The sequence below is a fragment of the Musa acuminata genome, chromosome BXJ3-10 (assembly GCF_036884655.1).
Source record: "Musa acuminata AAA Group cultivar baxijiao chromosome BXJ3-10, Cavendish_Baxijiao_AAA, whole genome shotgun sequence".
Lineage (NCBI taxonomy): Eukaryota > Viridiplantae > Streptophyta > Magnoliopsida > Zingiberales > Musaceae > Musa > Musa acuminata.
Window position 1 is genome coordinate 28,716,612 of NC_088358.1, and position 24,827 is coordinate 28,741,438.

The 24,827-nt window shown below is 42.0% G+C and overlaps 5 protein-coding genes across 15 annotated transcripts; 3 read left to right on the forward strand and 2 right to left on the reverse strand.

Annotated features, from left to right (window-relative positions):
* Positions 1-1,515: 1,515 nt before the first annotated feature.
* LOC135651187 (cyclic dof factor 1-like) lies at positions 1,516-3,625 on the reverse strand. The gene is made up of 2 exons (XM_065171073.1): positions 3,494-3,625; positions 1,516-2,818 (listed from the first exon to the last, which is right to left on the reverse strand). The coding sequence occupies exons 1-2, from the start codon at positions 3,578-3,580 to the stop codon at positions 1,751-1,753; spliced, it is 1,155 nt and encodes a 384-aa protein (XP_065027145.1). The 5' UTR covers positions 3,581-3,625; the 3' UTR covers positions 1,516-1,750.
* Positions 3,626-3,666: 41 nt separating this feature from the next.
* LOC108951558 (uncharacterized) lies at positions 3,667-8,192 on the forward strand. 3 transcript variants are annotated; one of them, XM_065171076.1, is made up of 5 exons: positions 3,667-3,792; positions 3,880-4,007; positions 5,605-6,626; positions 6,730-7,138; positions 7,257-8,192. In XM_065171076.1, exons 2-3 carry the CDS (start codon positions 3,916-3,918, stop codon positions 6,029-6,031), a joined length of 519 nt encoding a protein of 172 aa, XP_065027148.1. In that variant the 5' UTR covers positions 3,667-3,792; positions 3,880-3,915; the 3' UTR covers positions 6,032-6,626; positions 6,730-7,138; positions 7,257-8,192. The 3 variants fall into 3 exon arrangements, with proteins under 3 accessions (XP_065027148.1, XP_065027147.1, XP_065027146.1); XM_065171075.1 differs by lacking the exons at positions 3,667-3,792; positions 3,880-4,007 and having other exon boundaries at positions 4,915-6,626; positions 7,257-7,492; positions 7,577-8,192; XM_065171074.1 differs by lacking the exons at positions 3,667-3,792; positions 3,880-4,007 and having other exon boundaries at positions 4,915-6,626.
* On the reverse strand, positions 6,851-16,145 carry LOC135651186 (probable glucomannan 4-beta-mannosyltransferase 4). Of its 3 annotated transcripts, XM_065171070.1 has the most exons (10): positions 11,573-11,855; positions 11,165-11,496; positions 10,960-11,058; positions 9,618-9,870; positions 8,332-8,442; positions 7,947-8,083; positions 7,748-7,861; positions 7,466-7,665; positions 7,195-7,392; positions 6,851-7,118 (listed from the first exon to the last, which is right to left on the reverse strand). In XM_065171070.1, the coding sequence occupies exons 1-10, from the start codon at positions 11,718-11,720 to the stop codon at positions 6,956-6,958; spliced, it is 1,755 nt and encodes a 584-aa protein (XP_065027142.1). In that variant the 5' UTR covers positions 11,721-11,855; the 3' UTR covers positions 6,851-6,955. The 3 variants fall into 3 exon arrangements, with proteins under 3 accessions (XP_065027142.1, XP_065027144.1, XP_065027143.1); XM_065171072.1 differs by lacking the exons at positions 11,165-11,496; positions 11,573-11,855 and adding an exon at positions 15,782-16,145; XM_065171071.1 differs by lacking the exons at positions 10,960-11,058; positions 11,165-11,496; positions 11,573-11,855 and adding an exon at positions 10,413-10,881.
* Positions 16,146-16,154: 9 nt separating this feature from the next.
* LOC135651188 (protein DMP8-like) lies at positions 16,155-17,247 on the forward strand. Its single transcript, XM_065171077.1, has one exon. It carries the CDS (start codon positions 16,465-16,467, stop codon positions 17,092-17,094), a length of 630 nt encoding a protein of 209 aa, XP_065027149.1. The 5' UTR covers positions 16,155-16,464; the 3' UTR covers positions 17,095-17,247.
* Positions 17,248-17,787: 540 nt separating this feature from the next.
* LOC135584172 (uncharacterized) lies at positions 17,788-22,197 on the forward strand. Of its 7 annotated transcripts, none has more exons than XM_065172417.1 (9): positions 17,797-17,922; positions 18,031-18,143; positions 18,233-18,611; positions 18,745-18,816; positions 19,098-19,162; positions 19,302-19,458; positions 19,922-20,002; positions 20,118-20,207; positions 21,759-22,197. In XM_065172417.1, exons 3-9 carry the CDS (start codon positions 18,348-18,350, stop codon positions 21,879-21,881), a joined length of 852 nt encoding a protein of 283 aa, XP_065028489.1. In that variant the 5' UTR covers positions 17,797-17,922; positions 18,031-18,143; positions 18,233-18,347; the 3' UTR covers positions 21,882-22,197. The 7 variants fall into 7 exon arrangements, with proteins under 7 accessions (XP_065028490.1, XP_065028489.1, XP_065028493.1 ...); XM_065172419.1 differs by having other exon boundaries at positions 17,818-17,922; positions 18,105-18,143; XM_065172420.1 differs by lacking the exon at positions 17,797-17,922 and adding an exon at positions 17,926-17,943 and having other exon boundaries at positions 18,105-18,143.
* Positions 22,198-24,827: the final 2,630 nt, after the last annotated feature.

Genomic DNA, 24,827 nt, shown 5'->3' on the forward strand with positions numbered 1-24,827 from the left:
TCATAAGACGAAAATTGGCCATTGTTATGTACAGCAACAAAAATATTTTGTTACTTTTGATGAAAAAAAATCTCTTTTTATCATTACATAATAATTTTTTTCTTCTGAAAATTATGGAAGCAACTTATGTGTTTATAAGCGTAAGATTGTCTGCATTGATCTTAGTAGATCTGAAACAAATAAATGAGATTGTCAAATGCCATTTTGCTGCTGAAGATTATTTTTTAACAATGATAAACAAATATTCTTTTATGCTATGCCTCAATTAAATAGTTGTAGAATAGTTATCATAAACTCTGATTTTTGTACAGCTGAAGGCCTGGTCACTAGTAGCATGTGAAGCAACACATTGGCAGGTGATATTCCATGACTTTTCGATTGCTTCTTGCATTCTTTTTCTCATTTCCTTCACCTGGATTTATGAATCATATGCTGCCATTATAGTTATACGCTTCATGTTATGGGTTCCTTTTTATGTGGAAATTAACTTGTCTGACCATAATTTGAAGGTTTTTATGAGTATAGCTAGTACTTCAAGCTTAATACCGATAGGCATAATGATGAAACATGGCCCTCCTCATTCATTGCCTTCTTTCATGTTGGATTTAGAAACTCTTGGGTCAAACATAGTGACTTTGTTAGGTGGTCAACCATCAGCTAAATGGATACAGATATAGGTCAGATTCCAAAATGGAACTGTGGGAGTGGAAATGCCAACAGTCATTAAGTAGTTAGTAGTCATTTGGTCTCAAAGTGGTTGAGCATTTCATGTGCTGACTTATAATCAGCCCTTTTGACTGAGAAATCTTCTGCCTCCACTAAATTTTGTTTGACTAATGAGAGAAAGTTAGATGGTGCTAAGGTCTGGAGAAATCAGTGAGCTGGATTTGTCTGTGTGCATCTTGTTTTTTTTCTTGTTTTAATCAGTTGGAGGTAAATATGGTGGATCTAATTCTTTCCATTTGCCTAACATAGGTGGCTTTTTTATTCCCAATTTCCTTTTGTGGTGTATAATAACTTCTATAGAGCATGTTAGCATAGAGTGCCCATGTTTCTGAGTAGTACTATGTTCTCCCTTGTGATTGTGAAGAATAAGAGAGAGGATACTTCTGTTTGGTAGGACTCACTTGGGTTGTGGCCCTGGAAAAGGAGACTTTGCTGGCTGTGGCAGAAACTTAGGACTATGTTCAGTGGGAGAAGAGATGGGCCCATGGGGAACTTTCTCTCTCTTTTCCTTGTCTTGTTCTCACTCAACCTTCTTCACACCCTATGAAGTCTGTTGCTTGTATTATTGCAGGAACATTTGGAAGTAGCTGTTTCTGTCACCCTTCTATTCCCCACTTGACAGACAAGCAAGCCAATTTAGACCTCTCTTCTTATATCCGAGCTTTCCTGGTCCTATTCCTATCTGCTGTACTTTTAACCCGCATGAACTAATGTCATGCTTGTCTTTATAGATCCAGGAATCAGAGGAGGATGCAGTTCTGATGGCAGCCAGTAAAGAACCTAAGCAAATGGTAAATCGATCATTCTTCTCAATCAAGATCAATGAGTTATTTATGTGCAAAGGAACCTCTCATTCTTAAGCTTAACATCTCTTTCCTGCTCTCACTTCCTAGCTACTTACATGTCTACATGAAGACTAATAATTACTACTGTTGCATTGGCAGAGGCAACACTCTTGTTCGATGAAGCTACTTTGCAAGCTTTCAGCTTCTTCTTTCAGTAGAAGATCAAAAGCTCTGCTCCTCTATGAGGCCTCCTGGAAGTTCAGAGATCGACAAAGTGCCGCCGGGTTGACATGCAGCAGTGTTGGTACCTGATTCTTGATCTCTCTCTTCGGCTGGAAGGCCTTCAGTAGTTCTCCATTACTGATGCCAACCATTGTCCATAAAGAGCTCTTTGCAGCTTCTTCAGGGTCATCAATCCTGGGTGTTTTTGGAATCAAAATGCATGTGTCATCCCTCGAGTGCTTGCCCAGGGTGGGAGTACTGGATCCTGATCTTGGGAGACAACCATCTGGAGAAGAGGAAGCTGCAGGAGATAGCCATGGACCACTCCAGTAAGCTGCAGCAGGGTAGAAGGGAACTGGAAGGCTGGAAGCACAAAAAGGAAGTGCTGAGTTCCAAGGATATCGCCAGGGAGACCCACTGAAACATGGAATTGGAGCAATTGTCCTCTGATAATTCTGACTACCCTTTGCATTTAGAGTATCTGAAGGCCTACTCGACTTCTCATCACCATTGTTCATGGTAGAAGGTGGTGGTGCCATCTCCCCGTGGATTCCATTTCTGTTGCAGCTCACCGTGTTTTCTGGTAAGACCAGTGCAGAGGCCATCGAATCAAAGTTGAGTACGGTGCTCTGTGGGTAACGGGCATCAGATTGAAGAGCTCGGATGGCAGACTCCGATAAAGCGATGCGACGAATATGGCATGAGTTCTTGTTTTTGCGTCGACCAGCTCCGACGGGGACGTTCCTCATGGTGCCGCCGGCGGTCCAGTACCGTTGGCAGTTCCTGCAGAGGTATCGTGGCTGATTGACGCTGTAGTTGTTGTAGTAGCAGAACTTGGTGTCGAGGCTTTTGCACCGAGGGCAAGGGAGTGTCTTGTCGGGCTTCTTCACGCTTCTCTGAGATTCTTCGGCGTCTTCTTCCTCTTCTTTATGAATTGAGTTCTTCGTCGAGACGTCCTCTGGATCGGCCGAAGCTGGAGTATGGAGATCGCTCGTGGATGTGGCAGGCTCGTTCTTCTCTTGTGAGTCTGATGATTCATGATCTTGATTCCTTGATTTCAGAGCTCCTTCGCCCTCTTGATGATCCTGAAGAGTAGATTGGAGAAGGAAATTGGAACAAGAACAGTCATTTCCTCTCACCAACAAAACAGAAACGTTCTCCAGTTCATCATAGTAATCATCCTTGTTCTATCATCAAGTATCAAGGTGTGACAAAGCAGAAAGAAAGAAGAAACTCGAAGTTATCTACACAGCAAGATTCAAGTTTGATATCTATGAACATCTTGGTGTCTCTGTTTTGCTTCCATTTCTCAGAATTGACCAGATAAAGATGACAGTTCTTGGACACTACTCAGGTTTCAGGAACTTCGCTTCAGTATCTAATCAAAAGGCACAGATTCAGGTTGAAATCGAGCCAAATCAAAGCCGGATCGAAGTGGATAATTCACCGAAACAGCGATGAATAATTGCCTCTCGATCACAAAGCAATGGTTTGTTGGGGGGAAGAGAATTTGCAACGAGAGCAAGTGAAAACAGAGGAAAGCCCCAATATCTCAATCACAGGGAAATCAATGACAAAGATGCATTTTTTGCTGCCGAACACTTTGGCTAGAAAGGTCAAGATCAAACATTTGAATCCTGAAACAAGGAAAGCTCAGATCAAAAAGCCGAAAGGAACAAATCTTTCCTAGTTTCTACACACGTTCTGAATTCGTCAAACGTGATCAAGCTTCTGAACGAGCTAGTAGCTAGTCGCAGTACCTTCTCATCATGGCCGCCGCTGCTGCTTGGCCTCAGAGGGATCGTCTTGCCAAAGAGCTTGATCGCAGCATCTCCGTTCTCCGACATCTTTTTCTCCCGTTCCTGCTTCCCCTGTTCTTCTTTCCCCCCTCCCTCTGCAATTGACTCCCCCGTCTCGGGGTTTAACGGGGAAGGCGGAGGGGGCGGGCCATGTCAGCAGGCCACAGGGGATTCTGAGCCACAAGTTCCTTTTGTGGCCGCGGGAGGGCGTTATTTGATTCTCCATGCCTTTTGTTCCAACCCTACCACTGCTTTTGGAGGTACTCTTGCCACCAAAGCCAGTAACTGTGCTTAGTGTTTGACCAATTGCAAGTGATGTGGTGTCTTGATTCGGTCCATGCTTGCAGTGTTTAAAGCACTAAATTAGGTCATCAGTGGACCAAATGGAGACAGAAGAAGAAAGGGGAGGCCTCCTTCAATCCTACTCAGCATCCAATATCTCCTTCCCTGCTCCTCTCTGTAGCTCACTTCCCTGGTAAGTCACCTCTCTGTTCTTTTTATTTTGCCATCCAATTAGGCTTCCCTCAAAGTTCTTCATAGAATAATTCCAACACTTTATGCTTCCTTTCTGTGGCTTTCACATTCTAATTTCTATCTACTGGACAGCTGTTTAATAGTAATGTTGTCACATTTGCATAGATTTGACAATATGGGGTTTTGTGGATAGTTCTTCACCTTTATTAAGTTGATGAGTAGCAGACTAAAGAACAGGCCTCTAAGCTTAGCTTGTGGAAGCTGACAAACCTCCAGTTTTTATTGTATTTTTGTACTATTATACTCTGATCACATGTGTCTCTTATGTGTCAAGATGAGGACATCTCATCTCCATAGCCTTATGAGGTTTAAAGTAATCTGATCCTGTGATATATTTCTTTTCCTGTGCATAAAATGTACAATATAGCAGGAGTGCAACTCCACTAGACATTCAGCAATATGAACCTAAGACTTGTCACATTGAGTTGCACTGCAAAGCAGCTCAAGTGTTCATCAAGATTCAAGTTATCACATGCTCATTGTAACTATAAACACTAAAGAGGATGGCATTATTAATTCCCACAATAAAATAGAAGCTGTGGGTTCATTGCATCCTGGTTTCTTCTCATCTTTCAATACTAAAATACCAATGGTTTCATCATGTGAATTTTATTTTGTCTCTTCCAGTAGTACAAATGTAGAATTAAATAATTAATAAGAGCCTGTATTGGATAGGATACGATAGGATAGGATAAGATTTCCAGGTAAGACACTACAGTGACCTGTGGTTGCTGTAAAAGATCCATCCACAGGGATAACCCCTCTTGACCATACCAAACACTTGTCAGTTCTTCCAGTTTGTGTCAGAATCTGAAGAATAAAAACAAAAGAACCCTGTCTCTTCTTCCTTCGTGCTTCCACCAAGTCATCAACCATGGTAACCAATGATTTGCATAGAGCAGCTGGGAAAAGAGAGCACAAAACCACCAGCTATTAACGCTTCATAGTAGCTGCACTGTATCAAGAACATCATACCAGTCAGAAAATTCTTGCCACCACCAAATAAGGTCAATGACACTGCAGTCTGGTGTGTTCCCCACTTCTGTATTTTATTTGTAGATCAGGTAGAAATTGGGATGTGGTTGTGGCTGTGGCTGTTTAATCTTTCATCTCGATGCCTTAATCAATTACTAACAACTACAAAATTAAGAGAAATGAACTTTTGGAAATTTAATGTAATGGAAATCTCCAGCCTTGTCATGCACCTACTAAGAAAACCATGTTGCCCATAAAAGATTTATCTTGTACCAATCAATATCAAGACAGAGAAGACTGTCCTGTACAAACAAAGTCATGCATGAAACCATTCTGTGTCGAGTAAAAGTAGTATGTTTATTGCAAGTCCATACAGAAAATAGGGAAAAAAAAAATTACAACTTTATATGCAGAATATTGGTTTGAAGAACAGAGCAATGACGAGTTCTAAAACAACATTTGAAGGATTGAGAGAGAGGGAAAGAGTTTGGACCGGAGCTCAATTAGTCTTTTTCTTCCATGACATTACTGCTATTTTCTCCTCCACCTTGTTGTTGCTGCAGCTGTTCGTCGACTTCTCGCTCCCTGCTACTCCCAAAAGCTATCGTAACGAACAGCTCGCTCACCCTCGCCGCCCGTCTCGCCGCTCCCTCCGCGCCCAAGACGTCGCCGACCTACTTCGGCTCCTCCTCCTCCGCCGCCGGCATCCGATACCTGCACACCGGGCACGACCCGTTCATCCCCAACCACTTGTCGATGCAACCGCCGTGGAACCGATGCCTGCACGGCATCTCCCTCACCACCGCCGACGCCGCCTCCTCCTCCGAAGCCGTCTCCCCGCCGACGTTGCTCGTCAGCCCGTCCAGACACACGGGGCACTCCTCGTCCGCGTGCTCCTCGCCAGGCTCCACAATCCTCATGGCACGCCAGCCGCCGCCAGCCCGGGTGGGTGCAACTCGGACAGCAGCGCCGGCTCGCCCTGGAAGATGACCATCCCCCGGGTGAGCGGGTTGAGCATGACGACTCGCTCCAGCTCCGGCGTCTCCCCCTCCGCGGGGCCCGTCCGCACCACGCCGAAGACGATGGGGAAGAGGGCGGTCCCCCGCCGCTCGTCGCCGTCTTCCGCGCCACCGGCGCTCCGCAGGAGCCCCTCGAGTCGCCCGAGCTCGCACTCCGCCGCCGCCGCCGCCGCCGCGGCCATAGATCGAGATCGCCGAGTCGACGGAGTAGGAGATCGGAACACGCTACTGTTACCGAAACGAGAACATAACGGAGTTTTGATATAGCAGGTGGCGGAAGTCTGTGGAAGGATCCAGAACATTTCCTGTAGCAGTTAATCCAGGAGTGAGGTGGTGGCCACATGTCGGCGTGGAGCCCACAATTATTTAAGCGGGGCCAGCACGGACGTCTGGCGGATATCGTGCCACGTGGGATGGAGGTCCGTTCGGGATCCCCGGGTTATCGCGTTTGGGGTCAGCAAAGGAAACAAGACGCCATACATTTCCCCTCCGTTTCAACCCAATGACATGTTTGTCCTCTTCTCGGAGTCACTACACACATTGGTTGCTTCCAAGAACTTACCGAGGTCAGGAGGGCAAGACTCTAATTTTATTTTAATTGGATGTGGATTTAATTTCAAAACCATAAATGAAATGATATGTAATTGGATGATTTTTTGCATTTCTTAGGATTCCAAGAATACAGCAGATGCTTGTCAAGCTGAAGCAAGAAGCAAGAGGAATGAATCTCAAACGAAGAACAGCAAAGTTTCTTGGAATTCTGTCATGATGAACAAGAAAATCAATCATCTCGACGAACAAAAAATTTCGATTATTATGTCTTGGAACAAGCAGTAAAAGAATCGGTTTCAATGGTACAGAAATCATGAATGGCAATCTTGCAGCTGGCCAACAACTAGGAGTTGGTGGTGAATGTGCCAACGTAGCCGAAACCCATGACGACAAATGCAAATGCTTGAAGGTAGATGTACACATAGTAGTAGTTCACTCCGAAGGCAACATTGTAGGAAGCACAGCACACGAGGAAGACCGCAAACCCGAGCTGCAAGAAGCTCACCCTGAGATCCAAAAAGAGATGGTAATGTTGATATGGTACTCGTTTGCATCTCCAGAAGCTATGTAACATTTGCTTACCTGTCTCTTATGAAGCTTGTTCTTGTGGATTCTGCAACATTGGTTTCCATCTTCTCTTTCAGGGTGTCTCCAAGCTTCTGTGTCACAACCCATTCATTTACGCTTGCTGTCTCCAGTAGACCGATCAATGCTGCTTTCATCCGGTGCATGGACATGACGTTCTCAAACAAAATCCAGAATGGCATTATGTGAAGGGAGCTGCGACGAAGAGAGGGCATATCAGGGAAGAAAGTTCTGATCAAGGGGCATGTTCATCGGTAAAGATCGATACCTGGGATTTCTGATGGCATTGAGAACGGTAATTGTTGTAGGGATGTAGACCACCCCCCATATCGGAATGCTTACTTCTGGTACTACAACTGATACTGGAATCACGATGCAGTAGAATGCAAAGGTGACGATCGGGGCCACAACTCTTCTAACAAAGAAGAAACTGTAGATCACATGGATTTTCTTCAACAGGGATACCTCCTGCTCCATAACAAAGAGACAAGTCTCAGGGAAGTAAGATCGACCGATGTATGCTTGTTTACTTGAAGAAGGCTTCTGCTACCTTTGCGAGTACAATGTCGTGTGCCATTTTTCTAAATAAGTTGGCAGCTCCACAGGTCCATCGATGCTGTTGATGTCGGTAAGCCTTGAAGGTACTTGGGAGTTCGCTTCTGACCTGCAATAGTTGTGTCAAAACACTTACAGATTACTGAGCTTCTCCTTTGCTGAATACTGTCATGGATCACAGCAAATTTGAGTACCTTGACGTCACCAACATACAAGAATTTCCAGCCCTTGAGACTGGCTCGAACAGCCAAGTCCATGTCCTCAACCGTCGTTCGATCTTTCCAGCCTCCTACTTCATTGATAGCAGATATTCGCCACACGCCAGCAGTTCCTGTGAGAGTGAATATTGTGATGTACTTGAAAACCATGTCCTCTTTCTTTGAACATCCAAATAATTTTTGCAACTTTACGATTGCATACATGGTTTATGCTTTTTCTCACTTTCAGCAGTTAAATTCGAGTTCAAACATCTGACATGACTAAGATTTTGTTGTTCAAGCAACTCTTACTGAACTAGGGATGATGCACATTTATGTTGCAAAGTAGTAGATCAGCAGTAGGATATGATGCTTTCATTACCATTAAAGCCGAAGAAGGCATAGGAAGATGAGCCTGACTCTTGCTCTACTTTGAAGTGGTAATCAAGCGATATCTTCTGAATCCTGGTCATCAGGCACTTACTGTAATTCACTGCAAAATCGCCCGGCAAATGCCGTGTCAGCAACCTCCTGTCAATTTGAGAAGTACAAAAATCAGAATGAACAAAAGCATCTGCCATTTTATGCTAAAATGGCGTAATAAGGATCAGTATGAAGACAATGTAGGTACTCAAATGCTCATCTTTCAGTTGAATGATCTAGTGGTTGTCTTAAAAGGTCAAGTGTACTGTAAATCAAACTTATATGTACCTTTCAATCTTTGAGATCATCATTAAATTTGCTTGATGAAATAAATAAAGATTGGGGCAGCAGTTAAACAATGGCTGGTGTGCAAGGTAAGAGTGTAGGGAAAGAGAATGAGATAGCAATGAAGATAGACTCTTTTGGAGGATTTGGCAAAGATAGGAGCTACACTATCCCAAAGAAATAAATGTATTTACAACAACAACAACAATGCCGCAAGTCCCAACTATTTGGGGCCGACTACATTGATTTTTTGTCACAATTAAAATATGTAAAAAAATGGCTGTATTTAAATGAATCATTGTTTATGAGGTTCATCTGATTATTTTCATAGTTTGCAGGGAAATGTGGATGGAAAGATGGATTCAGTGTTTCCAATTTGTCAAATCAGCATATCATGGTCGATACAAGTTCATATATTCTTGGCACTCTTCACAACATCCAGTTTAGGTATATTTTCAGTTCTTGATATGTCAAGGTGTCCATCCCCATGAAGTTCCTCAACCATCTAAAGTTTCTCTCTCTTGGATACTTTATTAGATCAGAGTTGTACAATACTGGATCTTTATGAGCAAACAAATGATCTAACTCATTCACAACATAATTTCTTCAGAGAAGAAGCTAAAACATAACACAGTTCATCTCTATGTCAAGATTCAGGTCTAGCTTTACCTGTGTACCCTAATATTAACATGATAATTTGGCATTCTGATCCAGTTAGCACAGCAGAAGATAAAAACCAAAATTTTCTTAATGCTGTTGTCCACAAATATTAGAATTTATTGTACTTTCATTGATTGGCAATCGAAATGTTTCGTTTGCCTTCTATAAAATTACATAAATCTACATCTTTTATGACACAGCTTCAAAGTAAGCATGCAGCACATGAATATTATTAGCACATTATAATTTCTTGAAGCTAGATCGATCATCTACTCGCTTGGAAGGACCTGACATGCTTACCGAAATCCCACCGTGCCTGAACCAGAGCGATCCTGGAATTGTACATGAGGAAGGGTATAGTTCTCATGAGGAAATCAGATTCTGGTTGGAAATCAGCATCAAAGATGGCAACATAATCACATTGTTGGGCATATGTTTGCTCCATTCCTTTCTTTAGAGCTCCTGCTTTGTATCCCTTCCTGTTTTCTCTGACTTCATAAGCTATGTTGATGCCTTTGCTTGCCCAAGTTCTGCATTCCTGCTCCACCAAGTTCTACAGTGAAAGAAACAGAAGCATTTTAATTGAAATTGCACTCATAACATGAGCTCATTTGGAAGATAAGATAAAAAGTGTTGAGTGGATTCAAGTGGCAAATAATAGTCAGAATCTAGCAAAATAAAAATCATCGGATGATAACATTACATGTTTGACTCAGTACCAACTTCTCTTCTCTTGCCTTTTTCCAGTAACCATAAATGTAAAACTGCCAAATAGACTTTAGTCGGGACATTTGACACATTTGTATTATATATGCATTGTTAACTATAAAGCAACTCCGTTACTAGTCTTTCTCACTTAGAATTTATAGATCTCATGAAGATCACAATTTAGTCTTTCTCACTCAAACATAGAATTCCAACATTTCGATTCTTTTACTCTTGAGTAGATTGTCAACTCATATTCCACCATATAACCATGTCAAATTTTGTAGCAATACTTAATCTGTAATTAAAGGTATGGGAGCAAGTTGACAAAAGTTAAGGGACCCATTTGAAGATTGATTCACAATTCAAACACTGAAGTCTGTGGGTTACCTGAACGAACACCCACCTACTGCCCAACTTTTGACTGACCAAAAGAAAACAGCAGAGTGAGGTTCTCCCAACACGACAGAACATGCCATCTGTTATAAATGGTTGTACTGATCTCCGGGGGCCTGCCCCTGTACACTGTTCAAGACCAAGCAATCTCAATGATCTCTGCCTCTCTCTCTCTCTCTCTCTCTCTCATGCGGACCACCTTCTCCTAGCTCAACTTGTCAGGAAAACCTCAAAAATAATCAGACATGGCATCGTCAAGAAATCAGGGTGGAGAAGGTAATCAGATCTGATGACTTCATTTAGAATTGCAGCTTCAGGGAAGGGTCCCATGCCATTACCAGATGCTCCCATTCTAATCTAGGCAGAGTGCCAACTGGAATGCACCTCCAACAACAGCTACTGGACAAATCAAGATTTGAAACTCGATGTTTCCCCTTTCTATTTTGGTTGCTGATGAGGCTGGGAAAAGTTCATGAGCACCATTTGATTCCGGAGCAGATAGAGCTTAGACTGTGATGGAGATTGGAGGAAGTCTGGTTACCTTGATCATGGGGTCGGTGGAGTCATCGAGAACTTGGATGATGATCCTATCTGGAGGCCATGTGAGAGCGCATGCTGCTCCGATAGATAGCTTGTAGACCTGCAATTTCACAGACACGGTAAGAAGGGCAGATCTCAAAGGGAAAGGAAGAATCAACTGATCGCTTGAGGTGAGCAGAGTGCGAGAGACAGAGACCACCATCTACCTCTTTCTCATTGTACATGGGGATCTGGACGAGCACCATGGGGTAGGCCAAGCTCCCCAGCTCCTCATCCCCTCTTATGGGCTCCCACCTGTAGCGCTTCTCCGGCGTCCGGTGGAGCAGCTTCACGCCGAGGCTCACGGCGCTCATGTACATGGCCTCCAGCATTAGCATCACCGACATGACCAGGCACAGAAGGATCGCCACTCGCAGCGCCGGCGCGATCGCCCTTTTCCGCACCTCCACCAAAACGGCCTCTAAATGCTCGGGCGAGAACTCGCTCAACGACTCTACGAACTCAAAGATCGACGAGCGGAGAGAAGGGGGCAGCTTCACTGTGACGCGTAAGAGCACGTGAGGAGGAGGAGGAGGAGGAGGCGAAGAAGTCGTGAAACCTGCACATGTAAATACCTGCGGAGAGGAGGGTGGAGGTCCGGTTAACCAAAGCGTCGAGAGCGAAGACATTGGTGGTTGCATGGGCGGCGGCAGACGGGAGAGAGAAGGTGGAGGCGGCCAGAAGAGCAACAAGAACGGCACCCGACATAGCCATCGCTGCCATGACAGCTACTGCGCTCTCCAAATGAGGCGATCAGGAACAGGTAGCAGAACCATCTCCATCGTTAGCTCGTAATATATTCCTGCACGGTGAAGTCATGGGGAGCGCCCCAAACACGCACGCACGACAATGGCCAAAGGTAGGCGTCGCCGTGAACAGCGCAGGCTTTCCATTGGCCAACTTGCGGTGTGGGTGTGTGGCTTGGCACACTCGACTCGGCTCCATGAATGATCATGTATTCCGAGTGGAAAGCTAGCAACGTGTTTGGTGTTTTCTCTTCGGTATCTGTGTGACGGTAACGCAGTAAAATATGATGGGCTTGTCGTCTTCACGGTGACCACCACGACCCGAGGAACAGGGCTTTCGCACCGTGCAGGATCCAACCAGTGAGACGAGGTCCTCGGTTGCCGCCCAGGGCATCGAGACCATTGATTGCTGCTGCGTCCTTCTTGCGATGCGTGAGAATCCACTGTGTGTTCGTGTGAGAGAGAGAGAGATAGAGAGAGCAGAGACGAAACGCTTCTCGGGCCAGTGAGGGCAGAGCCGAAACGCTTCGTCTCCCTCCCTCACCGACAGAGACGCAGGTCACCGGACTCGCGTCCCATGGTGCCGTTAGTTAATTCGTATCTCAAATTGTGCCGTGAAACATGTAGGTGTTCCCAATGGTATAAAATGGATACTGCATACATTTTCAGTGATCTCAATAGTAAAAGATTCATATACTTAATCATAAATAATTAAAATTTATAGTTTTAATATTATTATATATTTATTTAATTTTTATATCTCAAAGATACTTTTGATGATCTACTAAGCTTGTTGCACTGTCATAACATGCCAAAGTAGTTTAGAAAAAATCGAGCGCATAAAATGACATCGTCCTAATACTTGTGAGGTCAGATTCTAAACTCTTATAATAATTAGTGATATTCTATAATATACAATCATATCAAAATAATTTATTTTTAATCATACGAGTAACGAATCGATACATGATGAGCGAAACATCAGAGTTTAGAAACGAATAATTTCTCGTAAGCATTGCATTCGTATCGATAATAATTAGAGAATTAACTGTTAATGAATTAATATATTTATTTAACATTAGTCATTAAAATATCATAAGAGTATAACTAAAAATAACGAATGATAATTTATCATCCTGAATTATGTTATGATCGTAAATATAATATATAACCATACCGCGACATATAATTTTCGTACAATTTCTAGACAAGCATCAACGTGATAATGGATAATAGAATTGTGACGATATTGCCGAGTCCAATTACTCCACCGTGGGACTTAAATGGTGTTCAAGAATAAGTTGCATGACATGTCGCCGTTATTTCCATGATGTGATGGCTTCATAGAAGACAATCTTGTGGAGGCAAAAGGATAGAGAAAAGAGGTTCGTGCCTCGAGGTGATAATTGGTATCATCCATAAAAGACGGAAGAGAGAGAGAAATAATTTGGGAGTTTGAACTTTGTGTGTTTATGATTGTAGGGGACCAACCAACCTCCAATCAATTATGAAGGTAATGACACATGTTATTATAGTTTTGAATTATTATAGTTTGGATGAGGTTTCAAGTGCTCGATTTTTCATACATCTTTCATCAGATTATTCTTTTTATGTTGATTTTTTTAAGCGTTAAATACATTCGACAAAGTTTCAAATCCGCCATTTTTTATAATTGGGTATAATGCCAAACTAATATTTCAGATTTTTTATAATTTGGATGAGGTTTTAAATCCTGTCTTTTACATATGTATTTGATATATCATTATCAGATAAATATTTTATATATAAAAATATGTATGATAAGATTTTGAACCTTCCTAAGTAGATATGATACATTACCGATAGATTAGTATTTAGGGTGTATAGTATGTCGAATAAGATCTGTAAGGGGATTTGGTATAAAGTTTTTTTTTTCTTTCTCAATCATTCTATATCAAATAAGAATAAAACTAAAATATCTCTTCCTTAAAAATATATTTTTTTATATTTTATTTATAACAAACACCTCAAGATTTGTACACGCAAAATGTACTTTTAAAATAATTATTGCATCATCGAGTATATGGAGATAGTTTAACCTTTGGTGCAAGATCCTAACTTATACGACAATAAGTTTTGATGAGCTAGGATTGTTATAATTATGATCGTTGTTCATCGAGACATGAGTCGTAAGTTATTAACTTTTTTAATCTTTCGATATTAGATAAATATGAAAAATATTTCTTTTCGTAATATTATCATCGCAACATACAAAAAAATAGCCAAAACATATCGCACACCACATCATACCAAAACCAAGTCATAAACTATTAAAATATATTATTTTTTACTACACTAATGATAAAATGAGTAAAGCATGAAGCGACACGATCTTACCACTCGATCTTGTGTCATCCGAGGATTTTCAAAGTACTAAGCTGATTGATTCAAAAAAATATTTGTAACCATTCGAGAGAGCGACAAGTTAGCGGATGATGATCGAAACGTAAAGTAAGAATGCCCTACTACTTAGAAGTTTCATCCGATCTTTTGCCACTTGAGACTTGTAGAACGTTAAGATAGTTGACTTTTCGCATCTATAGCATAACTCGAAAATTATTTATTTTTTAAAACAATCTAAATTAGGATAAAAGTCTACACTATAGATAAGGAAGTGGTATTATGAGCACCAATATTTTTATACTGTTTTTAATCTTTGAATATCTTGTTAGGTAATCTATATTCAGTCGGGGAATCAATTTTCGGATCGTAATCATTTTATAATATTTTCCCATGATAAATGTTTTAGTCATGAAGAATTATATATATAATATGGGATGGGTGTTAAACGACAGTTCAAGGATCCATTTCATCTTCCTTTTAAAACTCCACACATCATCATTCCATCGTTTGCTTAATTAATGACTCAAAGATTTATTATCTGACCCAAAGATGTTATCTTATTGTCATCAACTTGTTGTAAATAATTCATTATATTTAAGAACTCATCAACTTGTTATAAATAATTCATTATATTTGAGAACTCTTTCGCTCTCAATCACAAATATGATATTATTATTATTATTATTATTATTATTTTAATATAATCGGTTAATTTAGTGTTTATTTGGTCAGTTTTTTTTTATCGGTAACGCACATATCTCAAAGCAAATCAGATAATAAGTAAGATTGCTTGTCTGCTGTGAAAAATAGGTAAAGACCAAAGAACGCGATGGATATTTGATCTGAATTGGGCTTAAAGGACGTGTGACTCTTAACTTTGTAGGTCATACGAGTCATGAATGGCTTTCTTATTAGCTGGAATCGAATCATTCATTGCGTTAGCTCAATGAGTGGTGGGTGGGGCAAATGGATTGCAGTGTTCAAGTTTGCTTCCTGTGAAGAAGACAATGCCAACACACCCAAATAAGTCAAAATCAACATCAATGCTCATGTGGACTATCTTCGACGGATAATGTATTCGTCTCCCCATCCGTAGGTACGTATTATTTTCGTTCGATTAATTATAAAATCTAAAACCACTCGTCAAGACAATAATCATCTCATAAATTCATAAACATGATATTCTATACAATCATAAACAAATTAATATTCATCGTATATTCATATCATTACGTAAATTAAACTTAACGCACTAAAATTTGGTTCTTTGGAACAGAAAAGTCGATGCTTGATTGCCCATCTCACATGAAAATGATTTGGTCCGGAGAGGAGAGAGACAATGAGGTGGTGATGAACTGCATCACCCTGAAAGCTCTGTGAGCAATTCACACCTTGCACAGTAGCTCACAGAGCTATGAGCTTCTCCAATAGAGACAGCAGCTGTGCAGCATTTATCGCATTAATGGTGTCAATGCTCTAGATATCCAACATCATGGCTTTGTGAGCCACACAGAGAGAGAAGAGAGAGATAGAGAGAGTGCCAAATGTTTTCTACTTTGCAGCCAACAGAGCTAGAGAGAGAGAAATGGTTTCCACATTGCAGCCAACAGAGAGAGAGGGAGGTACTTGTGATTGGTTGAGTTCATGATAGCTTACCTCTCTCTCATTGAACATGGGAATCTGGACGAGGACCATGGGAAAGGTAAGAGAACCCAACTCCGCATCCTGTGACAGTGGCACCCACTTATAGATCTTCTCCGGCGTCCGCCGGAGAAGATGCTGAATTCCTGAGTTCTGTGGAAGATGCTGAATTCCTGCAAAGAATATGATGGCATGAAGACTTGGGAACAATGTTGAGATGATTGAAGGGGATAAAGTCAATATATTAAGAGTGTTTGTTTCCTTGAAAGAGTCCTCGTTAACAGTAAAGACAAGGACACCAATTACTGAAGGAGTACATCGGTGGGTATACGATAAGTAAGCAGGCCCGTTGCACATCCGGCCGCAGTGAATGCAGGGCAGCTGTATGATAATATTCCTCACAGAACCATGTTGCTTGCTCCGGTCAGCTATGGCATGTCCACCGCTGCCTGCCGCACTGGGGAATCCACTTGGGCCACGGACAATTTCCTCATCATGATGCGGACAAAGAAGTACGTGTTGTTGGATGTTTTGGTCAGTGGGCTTTCCTCGTTTATATCCATCCTATATTTGGGCTTTCACATCCGATCCAATCTTGGGGAGGGAACAGTTACAAGTAGCCGTTGAGATTTTAAACCCAAAGCCACTATATATATAAATGGCCGAACTCTTCGAACCCTTCCATCTTGAGAACAGCAATGGAGCCAACCGTCGAACACTTCGAAGGCCCGCACTCCTGCCCGTGCTCCCCACGGCCAACGTCGCCGACGTCGGCAGGCGGCGGTCGTAGGAAGAGGGCAGTGGCAAGAGGCATGCAGAAAACCCTCTCCAAGACCTCCATGCTCGTCAACTTCCTCCCCACCGGCACCCTCCTCACCTTCGAGCTGCTGCTCCCCTCCGCTTCCGGCGACGGCTCGTGCTCCCCGGTGAGCACGCTGATGATCGAGACCCTGCTCGGCCTCTGCGCCCTCTCCTGCTTCTTCTTCCACTTCACCGACAGCTTCCGCGGCCCGGACGGGAAGGTCTACTACGGGTTCGTCACCCCGCGGGGCCTCGCGGTCTTCAAGTCCGGCCTGGGGGTGGACGTGCCCCAGGACGAGCGGTTCCGGATGGGGTTCGTGGACTTGGTCCATGCGCTCATGGCGGCCATGGTGTTCGCGGCCATCGCGCTGTCCGATCACCGCGTCACCAACTGCCTCTTCCCGGGGCATGCCAAGGAGATGGATGAGGTGATGGAGAGCTTTCCGCTGATGGTGGGGGTGGTGTGCAGTGGGCTCTTCCTCGTCTTCCCCAACACACGCTATGGTATAGGCTGCATGGCCACATGAATCAGATCAATAACGTGGACGGCTACTGATCCATCTCATTGTTTGACCACACAATTTTCGTTGAATTCCACTTTTTGGTGTGATTAATCCAAGTGATTTTTCATGATAAAGTGTCGGTATTGGTATTATATGTATGTTAATTTCGTACATTAACAGCAGAAAATGACGATTATTAACCCGAGATGAGCAATCTTTTAAAGCAATTAGACGATTAATTAATATTATTTCTCCAATTTTTTATTTAGTGGTTTGATCCGTTTCCGGTTGGGGTGGTTTTGATTGTGGTTCGGCGAGCAATGCCCCCAACATGATGTGGATCGCCTGTTTGGCTTCAGATGTAGAACACAGTCTTTTTGCCACAGATTCAGATGACATGGATGAATGGGTTTACTTGAGGGCTACATGTATGTGTTTCCTGTTGTAGTCTATACAGGCGATTTCTATCGAAAACTTACGACCGTCAAGTAACGGACGCACGAGATGACCGCTCCTCCCTGGGGCATTAAAGTCCACGTCATCACGGCGTTCTCCACCCGCAGCATATATCAATGGACGTCCTCGTCGTCGCAACCCGTGGCGAGGTCTCCAGGTTTGGGCCATTTCTCTCTCTCTCTCTCTCTCTCTCCTCTCCTTCCTTCCGCTCTCGAATGTTTTCCTCCGATCGTTTATTTTCTCGTCGATCCTTCTCCTTTGTTGGATTGCCTGGAAGAAACCCTTCAATTTGGTCTCTTTTTTTGTAGAAATTGGCTGTTCACGAGGCCTCTTTGGAGCGAGTGGATCTTCCTTGGGCTCCAAAACGCGATCTTTCTGGTGTCCATCGCCGAATAGGTTATCTTTCTGAGCCTTTAGGTTGTTTGTTCTCTCTTTTGCCCTGGATTATTGTTGTAGTTGTTGATTAGATTCGAGGTTTGTTCCTTGAAATGCCGGAACATTTAGGGTTTCTTTGGGAGAGATCCGTCGTTGTGACGTAGCTTTTTCTTTGTGATTCCGCGGACTTCGTTGAAATTTAGGGCTCCGCACTTTGTAGGTCTCGCTGGAAGACAATCGAGGTTCTTAATTTTGAAGATTTCCTTATTTCCTTGGTGCTGATTCCTTCTTTTTCTTATAGCGCGGTGCGTGTGTTGAAATGTTCGTGCAGGAAGGTCAATCCGGCTATATATACATTAACAGATTGTCGATCGTGTTGCATAATTATAGAAAAGGAGTCTTTTGAGCGTGGCTTGTTGCATTATCCCGGTGGTTAAGAATTCGCAATGGGAGACCATGTAGTAGTTCAGCTGGATCGTCTCATAAAGCCCGAGACTGTTGACGCGACAAGAGAAAATGGGCATCCAGAGTCGAATCCGTCTGCTCCATCTTTTTCGCAGGTGATTTCTGGCTTTGATAGGGACAAGGAGGATCACAAGGTGGCTGATGAAGGGGAGCCGCTCATTCAGACAGTAGAATGTCGCATATGCCAGGAAGAGGATCAGATCAAAAATCTTGAGACACCATGTGCTTGTAGCGGTAGTCTGAAGGTCAACATTTTAGCTTTCTTCCCTCAAGCAGCTCGCCTTTTAAATCCTCCGACTGCTTTTTTATTCTGGCCTTTTTGTTATATATGATTCGTGTGCTAGTGGAGTTAATCTTGCATCTTTCGGTCATCTGCAGTATGCACATAGGACATGTGTGCAACGCTGGTGTAATGAGAAAGGAGATATAATTTGTGAGATCTGCCATGAGGTGGGTTGAAAGTTTGCTGTCTTTTCTTTTACTTATCATTTTGTGGTCCTCTATACATGGTTCCATGTGCTCTGCTCTCTTTACCATCGAAAAGAAAGGAGTTGTGTTGTGTGTCTTTAATTTTGTGAACGCTAGCATCTTACATGTATCTGATTTCTGTAGCCTGCTTTAAGGATTACTTTGCATTTGGTTTTCTGAGCAAGTTTATATATACTGGGAAAGTTAGGATTCATAATATTTGCTACTAGATCTTAATCTGGAAATTCCTCCACTACATGCAGTCATATAAGCCTGGATACACTGTGCCACCACGGGTTAATCCAGAAGAGACTACCATTGACATAAGGTAAGTTCTTAGTTATGTCTTGTTTGTTTGTTTTTAGTTTTCTCAATTGACGTGCCACCACCAGCGTGTCTCATATTTTTCATCTATTGTGTATGCTGTTATTTGGATTCATCTGATTATCCTTTTGCTTCATACTCAGTGGAGGCTGGACCATCACAGGCACACCTTTGGATCTACATGACCCGAGGCTTCTCGCTATGGCAGCAGCTCAGCGCCATTTGCTTGAAGCTGAGTATGATGAATATGCTGCAACAAATGCTAGTGGTGCTGCATTTTTCCGCTCCGCAGCTCTTATAGTAAGTTCTTATACCGTAGTCGGAATCAACCAATTTCATAGCATAGACTATAGAGTATGAAACACTAATGCTTAGTCAAGACTATGTGGCTGGTCTTATGAAATAAGAATTGGGGAATCTCAAGTGAGAAATAAAGGCTCGTAGTCCTTATGTTCTTTTCCGAGAGTATACCAGCAATTCTGGTCAGTTGTTGTTCCTTGTTTCCCCTTAGCTTTAGTGAGGAGGGAGAAAGTGGCTTATGCATGCTATATTTGAGTATTTGATCTGTAATTATAATCATGTTTTGTATTTGGTATTTTTATTATATTACATAACTCTGGGAAGATGGACATAAGTATCACAAAGTGGTTTCACTTGACAAGGAAACTGTATATTGCAGTATTGTCTGACTAATTCTTATGACAGAGTTTACTAATTTTGTTTTGAGACATCTATATTGATTAGGTTTTCCTGCTTATTTTAGTTAATGGCTCTTCTTCTGCTGAGGCATGCATTGGCCATAACGAATGGTGATGACGAAGATGATGCTTCAACTATATTTTCTGTAAGTGTGGGATGGTTTGTTTTTTCCTTGAAGTTCATGCCCATATGTTGTTGTTCTTTGTTTGCCATGGTTTAATCAGTTGAAGTCATATTTGATTTCTGCTGGATGATTACAGCTGTTTTTGCTACGGGCTGCTGGATTTTTATTGCCATGTTACATTATGGCATGGGCTATAAGTATTTTACAGCGGCGAAGGCAAAGACAGGTAAAATGGCAAGATTTATGCATTTTGCTTTTGCTTTTGTTTTTGTTATCCAAAGTAACTAACCTTTGCTCATTATTGCATCGTCTTTTGTCGTGCATACACTGGAAGATCCTGTGAGATCATTGATTGTTCTTATGGAATTTGTTTATTGTCTTGAATGATCCAGACATTGTAGTAGCACAGTAATTCATTGATGCAATTTTGAGTTTGACACTTCTGTTGCTTGTAGGTGAGTAGTAGTTGCAGGTTTGGAGACAGCTTAAAATAGGTTCAAAAAAGAATTAAGTAACTTATTGTGTTCAATGTCTATCATCCAATACCGCTAAAATGATATCTTTAGCATTGACTTTGTTGAAACAGATATGCCCTTATGTTTAATGGTAGCTATCCATGATAAAAACACTTCAGTGCTGCATAGTCCTCACAAGTTGCAAATACAATGAATTACTTCTCATGTATGCAGTTTATTGTTTCGATGGGTTGCTTATTCTTGTTGCAAATTAGTTTTTTGCATATCAAAAGCCTTAAATTTAAGTTTTGGATTAGCTGAATTTCGTTTACCTAGTTCAACATTATTTGTATAATTGAACTATTGTTTCAGAGCTTCAAACTTATAGGTGATTATGATAAATTGACATTGATCTGATTATAGTATCTTTTGCTTCCTGTTTTATTCATTCTTTCTGATTAACTTATTGGATATCAAATTATTTTCATTACAATCTTTCACAGAAGATGTTGAGAGATTATGTAAGCATAATTATTTTTATCTTTCTATATTTGGTTGTTCCACTTTCTTTATGTAGACTGCTAGAATATGCAACCTTGATCAATTTTGGTTTTCAATAATTTTGTTTTAACAAAATTTTCTTCTTGTTTGCTTAATATGCTGTTTCTATTTTATTGTTTATTTATTATATTCTTTTCTCTTTTTGTTCTGAATGACTTAAGTGGCTGAATAAGATAAAGGTATTTGTTGATCGATAATGTTTTGGTTCTATCTTGGGTACATATCTCGATTCTTTTTTGTTCCTATTACATCTTATTATTAGGTTTGTTTCACTTGGTTTTTAACGGGTGCAATACTTGATTCCAGACACAACTGAAGCTGTCAAAATATTAAGGTTTCTGAATTAAGTGTTGACTTTACTATGCACTCTGAACCATCCAGGTTTGGTCTGCCTGTCCAAACATGGTGCTGGTTGCTGACATTCCATGACATGTTTGCCAGATCAACTTGTGCTGATTACTTCTATACCTCATACTTGCTGTTTTCTGTTTTAGCACATTGAACCATGGCAATGTTAGGCTTAGCACTAGAATGACAATTTGAGTTCTAATGATTAATAGCTACAGAGTCTAACAAAAGCACAAAAGAATGATTATCATACCAATGCAAATTAAGGTTTTATTTTGTTACTCTAAGGTGTACTAGTTTCTTTACATGCTTCAGAAAATGTATGTCCAATAACTATGTGGGATTTTTTATCATTTACTACCTATATTGTATATCCTTGTGTTTTGTCTGACCCATTTCTTGTTTTGGACCAGGAAGCAGCAGCGTTAGCGGCAACTGAAGTGGCATTCATATTGCAAACTGGACAGGGTAGGGGCCTGCATTTCACAATCGCACCTGAATCACCTACTACTCCACAGCAAGAACCACAGGAGTAGTTTCCCTCCTTTTGATGTTCTAAACATCAACTATGCGGTGAAGCATCTGAGCTAGTTGGGGTCAAAGGGAACTGCTGGACATCTTTGTTCTACTTTCCATAGAGTTTGGATTTTGTTTCATGTGCTGAAAAGAAGTGACTGCAGGTTATCAGACCACCTCTACATTGGTGACAGAGATGGGGTAGGTTCTGTTGCCCTGCATGGTCCACAATGTTTGTATTTTGTATCTCTTGTCATGCTGGATGTGACCTAAAAGCTCCTTGTAGTGATGATTTGGTGGAAAGAGTTCCAGTATTACTTGCAAAGAATTCATCTAGATGTGTGCCATGTGACCTAAAAGTTCCTTGTAGTGATGATTTCGTAAGAGTGCCAATATTACTCGCAAAGAATTCATCAAAATGTTTGCCGTCAGTTCTTTGTTCATAATCTTTGCTGTGGTCATCTGCGTTAGCCTACAAAGAAGGATTATTTTCATATTGAGAGATCCTTGGGTGAAAGATTCTTGTGCAGTTAATGCCTAACATTTGTAATCCAGTTTATGCGAGGTGTAATCTTGCAAAGATGGAGAAGATAAAAAGCCCAATGGAGTTAAAAAAACACTGGTATGTTTTTGATTTGAATGCTCTCATTGTGTCAGATTCATTTGACTGTTTCTGCTATGCAAGCTGATTAAAATCTTCTCTATATTCTTCCCTGATTAGATTGATCCACTGTGTTCACGAGCTGTAAAATTTTCCAAATTAGATAGAAATCTTAGTTCAAGAGATAAAATAGCTTGTTTACTACAAAAACGCAGTATACATCATGATGGTGGAAGAATGATTATCAAGTCTTCCACTCAAACTGATAAACTTTGGGTTCACCCTTTTCTGATTACTCTTCTCGCTGGTTCTTTTATCTCCATCATGATATTTATAGATGTTAACTTTGGTTGCCATACATTTTATCAAGAGCAGCTGGTGTGTGCCACCATGTCACTAAACTAGTCTTCAAGCATATGCAAGCCTTGTCCTAAGCATCAAGAGTCACATCACTCTCTAAATTAGCTCTTGAGTAGTACAACTAATAAGTACTTTCAGCTTCAAAAACCATGGCAATTCACCCTTTTTTTTCTTCTCTTTCCTTTGCTCTTTTTTTTTTATCAGCAACCACAACCCTGTGGGCTCCTCTTGCTTGAAACCCTCCATCTGTCTTGCTACCATATTGTCTGAGAAAGCAGATCCCTGCATAATCAACACATGCATGCCTATAATGATCACCTGTGATGAACATCCCAACAGTGCAAAAGGGTGACTGTGAAAAGAAAATGGGTGTGTTTCTATTTGCTTGCTGAGCTATAAATCTTTTGCTGATGGAAGATCATTTCCAAGAACAATTCCTCAGAAAAATAAAAACACTCAAAAACTTATCATGACACCTTTTTGAATTCAACAACGACAAATCTCCTGCTAAATGCAGTTGATATGTGATTTGTGATAGAAAATATGGCTTAAGGCAGTAGGAAAACCACTTTATAAAGCCGAAGACACTGTTGCTGCTCTTTTGCTTTAGTACAAAGTAGATCCATGGCAAGCTTTGGCTTGCTTAGTAGCTTGGACCATGACCAGTCCAAAATCTCCATGAATTCCCACTCATTTCCCTTTCTATAAGTTCATGAGTGGTGCTTCAGATCCCGCCCACTGCATGCAATTGTGCTGCTTGGCATGTAGATTTAGAAAGGAGAGAATTCACATAGAGAGATGTGATCTCAAACAGAGTGCAGTGAGCTTTCTTTAATTGTTAAGGGAAGCTGTTAAAGTGGAAGAAGATTGCAGAATGGAATAAAGCAAGGCAGCTTCCCAAGGCCAACATTCCACCTCTCCATCAGTCATATCAGAAGCTTCTAAACCAGCCTTATTGGACTGCTGCAGTATGATCAAGGTGGATCTGTGGATTTCTTTCCCCTGTGTTCTGGGACCCCTGAGAGGCCGAGCTTTTTCCCTTTATAACCAAATCCAAACAGTGATAAGCCATGGAGAGAGAGTGAGAGAGAGAAGATAAGAACAGGAAAGCAACGGAGTCACTTCGTTGTTGCCATTGCTGATCCTCCGCGAGCAATGTCATCTTATACCTGCAAGCTCTTCGTCGTCCTCCTCCTCCTTTACATCGGCCTTCTGGCCAGTGAAGCGGAGCTGGTCTATGGACTCGGCACACCGCGTTGGACAGCAGCCAAGAAGCCGCAGGTGGCCAGAGGCCATCACGTCGCGGACCGGGGCACCAAGAAGCGGCTCGTCGGCGCTCAGATGAGCAAAAGAAGAGTGCGAAGAGGACCGGATCCCATCCACAACAAAGAGCTGAATCCAAAGAAGCTTCACTGGTGAAGCAAGAACACACTTTGTCACTGCCCACCTTTTCCTCTTCATCCTCTTCCGCTGCTTGTCTTGTCTCCTCTTCTGGTCTTGACGTATGAGATTGTGTTGTACAGAGGTTCTGCATTTGCCTCTCCAGTGTCTTGGACGTAGGATTTGACCTTGGTTTTGATTCATGTTACTGTTACTGGAGAGAAATAGTAGTGGGGATGAACCGACATCAGATCCACACGCATTTAGTGCTCACTGTGACAACTCATTGAATACGTCGATGGTCGTAGTGGCGGTGGTGGTGGCGGTGGGGAGTCCACCATAGTGGGTGCACTCCCACCAGTTCGTTGCCTTCACCGGCGGTAACTCGACCTCCATCCCCTGCGCAATCCGTTGCCCACGGGTAGTGAAGCACCACGCGTCGCGGAACGATCGGTTCCGTCCGGTTCACTCGTGCCGGAAGGGATCAGCTAATCCCCCAACGACCAACATCCTGCGTGGGCGCGTTTCCCACGGTGAATCGTACGGTTGGGAGGCCTCAGACTTCCTACGTGGCAGGTAATGGTTGGATTTTCATCCTATTCTTTGCTCAGAAACCTGTATCCGA